At 43.3% G+C, this 8,344-nt stretch overlaps 1 protein-coding gene across 1 annotated transcript in view; it reads right to left on the bottom strand.

The window, feature by feature from the left end:
• Nucleotides 1-5,197, bottom strand: part of Hsd17b4 (hydroxysteroid 17-beta dehydrogenase 4) — a 73,794-nt gene extending 68,597 nt beyond the window's left edge. Inside the window, exons 1-2 of the mRNA XM_021150170.2 lie at nucleotides 4,995-5,197; nucleotides 3,301-3,354 (exon numbers count right to left, since the gene is read on the bottom strand). Coding sequence (XP_021005829.1) covers nucleotides 3,301-3,354; nucleotides 4,995-5,052 — 112 coding nt within the window. The 5' untranslated portion in view covers nucleotides 5,053-5,197. The remainder of the gene's footprint in view (nucleotides 1-3,300; nucleotides 3,355-4,994) is intronic.
• Nucleotides 5,198-8,344: the final 3,147 nt, after the last annotated feature.

Below are 8,344 nucleotides of genomic sequence, written 5' to 3'. Positions count from 1 at the left end.
AAAAAAAAAAAAAAAAAGAAAGAAAGAAAGAAAGAAAAAAGAAATGAAGTCTGTACCTTAGCTAAGACAAAAGTAAATCTTATGCCCAAATTTAAATATTCAAGTATTTTATTATATGAAATATAAAGCATAGCATTTTGTATTATCATGAAATTAGAACATATCTTTAACAACACCCTTAGCTTCACAGCTGACTAAAGGACTTGGCCACAGAAACAGGAGTGGAAATAACATGACACTTCTTAGCAGCCAACCACCAGGTAGACCCAGCATGTCTTAGTTAGGCTTCCTACTGGTGTGATGAAACACCATGACCAAAAGCAAGGTAGGAAAGAAAGGGTTTATTTGGCTTACACTTCTACACTATAGTCCATCATCAAAGGAAGTCAGGACAGAGACCAAACAGGGTAGGAACTTGAAGGCAGGACTGATGCAGAGATCAAGGAGAGGTGCTGCTTACTGACTCACTCCTCATGGCTGGCTCAGCCAGCTTTCTTAGAGAGCTCAGGACTATGAGCCTAGCGAAGGTACCACACGTACAATGAACTGGATCTTCCCCCGTCAATCGCTGGTTGGGAAAAATGCCTTACAGCCTTGTGGAGAAGGCCCAAGCTTCTAGAGGCATTTCTTAATTGAGGTTCCAGCCTCTCAGATGACTTTAACTATGCCAAGTTGGTGTAACACTATCTGGCATACATTATGTCCCCTCTGACCTAATAGCTATGCTCCAGGTAGGAGCTAATCTGACATGATCACAGCGCAGGAACAGATGAACAGTCACAAAGGAAGGAGCATCCATCCATTTCAACAAACCTATTACAAAACTGTAAACTCATCACAATCTAGCATAAAAGGATTTAGATTACAGACAAGCTACTTTATTTCTTGAGGTCTTACACTTCCTACTGTCCTCTGAGCCAATTACAGGATATATGATGGATCAACCTTCCAGAAACAAGATAACCCAAATCATCAGAATGAACAAAACGTATTAACTAACACAAAAAGATTAGTGCTGTACACTGCAGCCTTAAAGCAAATTGTCTCTAGTTTTTGTTTTTGTTTTTGTTTTAATTCTAAGGAAGAGCAAGGTGCTGCTTAGGCAGGAAAAATACCTTGGTTGGCCCACAAAGTTCCCAGGAAAGTCACAAATGAAAAAAAAAAAAAAAGGGTTAAATAAATCAATGGGAAAAAGAAAAAGAAAAGAGGGCAATGACCTTCAAAAAGATCAGCCGTGTCAAGCCCGGTGTGGTGGCCCACACCTGTAACAGCAGCATTTGGGAGGTTGAGGCAGAAAGACTGCAGGGGGTGCCAGCCAGGGTTAATAACAAATCCCAGGACAGGCTGGGCTACAAACAGTCTCAAAATTTAAAGTGTGTGTGTGTGTGTCTGTCTGTCTGTCTGTCCATCTATACCTTCACAAAGACTGAATCCTGCCCTATAACACCTAACTTAAACCATCTTTCCTGCCAGGCTGAGCAATTAATTATCTTAATTTAGACTCCTTGAACTTTCAACTAGGACTTGTTGCAATAGCAGAGCAGCCCAGGCAATGAGATAATAAATAGACATACTGTCTTTGTATCTCTGACCTCTTTGAACTCAAGCCCTTATCATCTGAATATAACATATTCAGAGGTGACAGGAGAACAAGAACAGATGCACAGACTCATACACCACTGCAGTGCATTTCCTTTAGTGCTCTGAGGAAGAGCCTGACTGGCGAGCCCAAGCTTCCCTGCTCTGAAATTATTTATGAAATAAGATTTGAGATTTGAGGTGGGTGGGAGGTGTCTCCACAATGTCGTTTGGTTGGCTTGTTGTTCTGGAGGCTTTGTTTGGTTCCAGGATGTGGTCAATGTACTGTTTGCTTGTTTGGTTTGGTTTGGTTTGGTTTGGTTTGGTTTGGTTTGGTTTGGTTTGGTTTGGTTTGGTTTGGTTTTTAAGAGGCGTTCTCATGTAGCTTAGGCTTGCTTTGAACACACTGTGTATAGCCAAGGCTGGCCTTGAACTTTTGATCCTCCGGTCTCCATGTCATAAGTGCTAGGATTACAAATATCCCCATGGCCCCTGGCTTGAAAGAAGTTATATATTTTCATGTCTTAGTTTTTTGTTTTTTGTTTTTACTAAGGGGGTAGGGAGCCTCTCATATAGCCCCTCCTCAAAAAAAAAAAAAAAAACAAAACAAAAAGCAACAACAACAAACACCATGTCAGCAATGTACCCAATGAATAAAATGCCTTCTTTGCACAAGGAAATACTCTACAGTCCTTTAGGAGTTAGGAAAGATTGAACAAGTTCTGTGTAAACTCAAAAAGAGAGTAGGATTTACATAACAAACAGGCTAAGGGTAAACTACTGAGAACTTAATAGCACATGAAGAGAAAGCAGTAACGGTGTGTGCCTTCAGACCTGCACACAAGCATCCTCAAGAGGACCTGACAATAAGAAATATGCAGCCTCGCTAAATATTACAGTGTCCAAACTTAGGAAGCCACTGCTAGCCAACAGTCTTATTCTCAGAATATGCTATAAAATATCGTGAGGCCCGAGCACTGCCCTGCATACACCCCTGTTCTACCATCCATTCATTCCCAACCGTGGACAAAGTGGTTCCTGTACCCACACCAACTCCCAAACACATGATGCTAATCCTAACTATGCAGATGACTGAATCCTTCCATATTCTTCAATGCTGAGGCTTTCAATAACTCTTGACCCCCACCACAGAATCAACATATAATTGACTCCACCATTCGTTTTAAGTTTTAAAAAGCTTTCCATTGAAATAGTTCTTTAAAAAAAATTAAAAAGAAAAAAGTAACTTATAGTGATGGCTTCCTGGCTCCAAACTTCAACTATTTCTGTTTTTGACCAAGGTCCTTACCCGGAGCTTCTCATTTAATATCCACGTCAGCAGATAAGCTTGTTCCTCAAAGAGTAACCGCCCACAAGACTAAAGTCAACAATTTCCTTCCATACAATGAATATTTATACCACTTTATCAATTCTTTTTACATGAGAAAGTCTATAAAAGTAATTTACTTCAGAAAGTGACGTAAGCCAGGCATGATGGCAAACACCTGTAATCTCAACAACCCAGGGCTAAAAAAAGATTCTGCCTTAAAAAATAAATAAATAAATAGCCAATCTTTATAAAGGAAAAAAAGGTAGCCTTGAACTAAAAAAAATATTTCTGACAGAAATAAAAATTATGAAATGAAATCTTAATTGCACCAGAAGGACAGAGGGTACTTTTGCTAACAGCTACTGGTTTAAAAGTAAGTCACAGCAACTTACCAATGACTAATGCTCCTCTTTCTGCAAACGCCAGGGCGTACGCTCGGCCCAATCCTAATGAGAAACAAGGGAAACAGAAAGTTGAAAGACCTCAGCATGATTATTTGAGCCCATGAAGCCTGGTCCCCATTTTAAATTAATAAGTCAACAATTCGTTACAGTAGGAGAAGATGGTACCTCCGGTGTTACTCTCAACAGCCTCTCCACTCAGGCCCTCTTCTGTCTGCAGAAGTTAAACGAGTTAAAGCCATGTTTTCCCACCCATTTCCTACCATTCCCTGGGCTGCTAGAACACCGCATGTGAACTGGGGTCACCACTAAGCGCAATCAGGACATGTTAGAGGCAGAAGTGGGAGGGTATCACCTCTCTAGCGCTTGCTGCTCACACAGCTGCTTCTCTTCAAATACCCGTATTTAAAAACAGAGCCCGAAGAGGCAACTTCTTATCCTGGTCTCCTAATCAGTGCACGGCAGTCCCTTTACTTCAGGACCCTAATAATCTAGGGTACTTGGACTCTGGCAGAGATCCGATGACTGCTCAAAGGTGTGACTTCCAAAGCCCCGCCTGAAACCCGAATCTCTCTTATTCTAAAAGGTCTAGTGATTTCTATAGCCTTCGCTGAACCTCGAATGTGCAACTGTCAACTGCAAATCACTTCAACTCTGAATCTATGACACTGGCAAGGAGTGATGATGTTTGGGGAACTGACCTGTGAAGTTAACAGCCAAGGGTGTAAGATTTTTCTCTGGCTTAAACTCTTTTTAATTTTTTTTCTTCAGTTTTAGTTGATACATTTCATTGCTAGATGAGGAAGCTTAATAGAAAACTTATATTTTAAGATAAAATGATAAATATACAAATAAATATACAAATGGACGGAGGAAGATCAGGAGTTAAAAGCCAGTTTGAGCAAGACCCTATCGAAATAGTAACAAAATCAAAGGATTAATTCAATACCCTGAAAACTGAGGGTAGAGGTTATTCAACTGTTGTGGAACTAATGAAGACACTTCATTGCAAAGCATCTACTTGAATGTGAGTTTTTTGTTTTTTTTCATTTTCTGTCCTTTAAAATTAGTATTGCTTCAATCACAATTCTCTATCTCGAAACAAAAGACATGCAGACATAAAAGATAGGCAACTTTCCCACTGGCTGGCACACTTCAGAAATACCTTTGCTCTCAAGTTCTCCTCTCTCCCTACTTTATCCCTGTACCATCTCTCACCTTTCACACACACACACAGTGTGTGACCTTTGCCACAATTCCAGTGAACTTTGGTGTGTGGCCCTCTCAAACAAACACTCAACGATTGACTATTCAAAGTCAAGGAGCTGGCAAGACAATTCCTCGGGTGGGACGCCAGGCCCCAGAAGTTCTTTTAAGCTCATGTGTGACTTGACAGAGGCCTAAGCGTTCAAAGGCAGCAAAAGTCACATCCATAGCCACACACTAAGAGAGAGGACGAACTTTACTCAGCTGTGCACCCTGCAAGCCTGCTGACATCTCCCGTGGGAAAGACGTGGGCCTTAGAAGCTCCCTCCGGGCTTGGGGCCCGGAGCACCTGCCGACGTACCCAGTGCCCCTCCGTGCCTGGCCCACGCCAGTCCCTCCCGATCCAGCACCAGCTCCGCATCCCGCAGCTGCGCGCCACAGTCCCACTATCCGGATCGCTGACCCAGCGCGAGGCTCACCTCCCCCGGCGCCGGTGACCAAGACCACACGCCCGTCGAACCTCAGCGGCGAAGCCATGAGTCTAGCCTGCACCACGCACACACTGGCAGTGTCCCGAGTACTGCTCGGCGAGACCGGGACAGCGGGCGGGGAGAGGAGGGGCGGCACACAAACAAGTGACCTGCCGGTCTCGGGAAACTGGCGCCGGTGGTTCCAAGTGCGCCTGCGTGGGACTGGCTTAGCATCATGGGAAATGTAGTCCAGTACGAGTCTCCTTGGTGGAAAAAAATATCTGTCCAAGAGAATTGCCTTGGAAATTCTTTCAGAAGAGAGCTTTGCCAAGGTCCGTGTGATTAAATGGCTTATTACTGACTCTACTTTCATATATTTCCCTACAGCTTCATCATTCATTCAGTGTGTTCTGAGTTCAGCCATTGCCCTAGATGAATAGTGCTTGGCTTCCGTTCTAGAGGGGTGTTTTGACATAGCTTCTAAAAAAGAAAGTTATCCGTCACAGTGATCAAGGCTTCTCAGAGTGTATCCGCTGGATCTACTATGTGAAAATCACCCTGAAATTGTCAAAATGCAGAATCCTGGATCCCCATCCCCACAACTGCCTTCCCCAGACATAGTGGACAAAACAAAAAACAAAACTAAACAAACAAAAAAGTGCTGCTAAATGAGTTTAGTATTCACGTGTTGGGAACACCCATACAGTGTCAGTCATTCATTGAACAAACATTGAGCAGCCAGGTCTTAGAAACAAACTTACAGACTTACAGAACAAAGGGAGGTATTGAAGCTATTAATAGTGTGGTGCCTAGCTTTCACTAGCATTGCAGCCTGACAGGACGTGTGAAAAAAGTGTGCAAGTGTACCAATGGACGGTGGCAAGATACAGGAACACTATGTACCCCTGGAGAGAAGACAAAAGAAGGACTTTCCCAAGGAAGTGACCAAGCGCTGCTTAAAGACTGGGCAAGTCTGAGGGGGCTTGGGAATACAGGGAGGGAAGGTACTAGCTAGGCTGGGGCAGCAAAAGAATGGAGCCACAAAACAAAACCGAGCTAATTAGATCATATTTCAGTGCAGAAAATGGTTCTGAGCAGGATTACTCCAGAAGGTGGTTAAGAATTCATTTACTGTTAGAAAGAACACGTTGTCCTTTTAAGGGGGCTTGAGTAGAGATGAGCAAGAAAATACAAAAGATCTGGGAAGGGTTAAAAGAGGACAGAAGAGAAAATGTTGAAGAGGAAAATTGGGGGTATAATTTGAGTGGAGTGAATAGGTTTCTGTGGGTCATCCATTGGATGTGTGAGAGGGTTGATTCTGGGGTAGTTACCTAGCCAATAACTTCAGTCCTGGGATCTGGAAATGTGGTTTTAGCACTCCAGTGGAGCAAGAGGAATACCTGCCTAACCCAAGCCTCCAACTTCAAAGTTCACGTCCTTTTCACGGACAGCTCAAAGCTAAGCCAGCACTTTGTTCTCTAAGCCATCCGTCCCCATCTGCTTATCATATTTGACCCTTGAATTCCCATGCTCACTGAAACCCAATCGGATGAGTTCAGAGAGCACACAGGACTCAAGGTAAAGGGTGGGTGAGAGAATGCATCTCAGCCGTGGAAGGCTCGCCTGGCATGAGTGAAAGCCTGGGTTCAACATTAAAAAAACAATCCTAAAAACTAAGGATTAGGGGCTGGAGAGATGGCTCACTGTTTAAGAGCACCTACCGCTCTTCCAGAGGACCAGGGTTCAAATACCCAGGAACCCACATGTCAGCTCACAACTGTCTGTAACTCAGCTTCAGGGGATCTGATACTCTCACACAGACATAGGCAAAATACCAATGTACATAAAATAAAAATAAATAAGTTGGTTTAAAAAAAAACAAACTAAAGATTAAAGTCCTTTAAAAATTAGCCATATGCGAGCCAAATTTTCCAAACAGGCCAGTTTCAATTGCCAAGATAATGAGGTTCTCTCCAGATTCCTCTACATAAAACAAAGTAGCAAGATGCTAATTAATCTGTCATTTGTCTCTTGTTCTCACTCCTATACTTTCCTTACAAGGAAAAGAATTTTGAAATCACCAATCCACTTTGCTTTCTGTTCTGCTTTTGTCAAGCCTTCATGCAACTCCGGTTAAAGCTCTTCTCTTCTTCTCTTTACCTATGTTGGTAAAGCCAACCAACTTCCTTCACTGGGACTGTGTCCTTCACGGGGACTGTGAATACACTATTTTAATGGCAATTCTCCAATAGAAAAAGCAGAGCCAGTGAAGAAAGTTAGGAGGAGCGGGGCTGAGGATGGAACTAGTAGCACTTGCCAATTCTGCTCCCGGTTCTACTTTGTGCCCAGCACCCACAGAGAGTAATTACTGACAGAAACAGGAAGGAAGTACAATACCCCAAGGGCTTGTCCAGCTCAGGACCTTGTTACCTTTTCTCTTACACAATGACTTCCAACCTCGCCTGTGGAGCCTGCTCCAGACCACTGACCCCAAGGCAAATCAGCCCGCTCCTATCCAGGTTCTCTGCTTTCCTTATTGTCCACACACGGCACAGCGTGCGAGCATTTTAAAACAGGAATTTAAATTGAAATGTAGAAGTGAGCCTAGCTGTGGGGAACTCAAAACCTGACTCTAGTAAAAGCCCAGTGACCACGCAGTAACTCTGTGGGCTTTGTGCCTTTGAGATTCTGGAGAGGAAGCCTCTACAGCTATAGAGGTAATGAGGAGCCAGACTTACTCAAGCTAGCTCAAAGGCGGACTACTTGATAATGTGTTTGGAACAGCTCAGGTTCCAAAGTCACCACTGCAGTATATCTGTTCTGACCTCATCTTGTAATCTTTCTTGATTAATTCAATAACTCTGTCATTCTGGTTTTTAAGAACGAGTCTAACGGCATTATTCCTGCTTTCAGAAATTGAAACGCAAAATCAACTTGGTTGGAACTTGTGAAGAGGTGCGTTCTGGATCGCACCTGTTAGAAATGAGCCACTGTGGAGTTGGGGGTGTGGGGAGGGCATTGGTATTCCACTTGCCAATGTCAATTTCAAAACCCAGATCTGGCTGTTTCTAGCTTGTCCTTGACCATGGCCAAAAGAAATAAAGAAATGCAGGTTGTTGTATACCGGCCCGTGGCCTACTTGAACCGGGTACACCTGGGAGACAGGCTGGGGCTGAAAAAGACATAGCCAGAGAGAGAGATAATAAAGCCAAGACGATTCCCTGTTCAAGGCTCAATGTTTATTAAGAGACCATACTTATAAGGGGTTGGCCCATCCCCCACCAGTCCACTCTGGTGCCTGGAGCCATTCCCACAGCACTGGTCGTCAGCCTTCTTTTTTTTTTTTTTTTTTTTTTTTT

This window comes from Mus caroli, chromosome 18, assembly GCF_900094665.2.
Source record: "Mus caroli chromosome 18, CAROLI_EIJ_v1.1, whole genome shotgun sequence".
In the NCBI taxonomy this organism is placed as follows: domain Eukaryota; kingdom Metazoa; phylum Chordata; class Mammalia; order Rodentia; family Muridae; genus Mus; species Mus caroli.
Note: the sequence above shows the minus strand (reverse complement) of the source record. Positions and strands in the feature narration are given on the sequence as shown.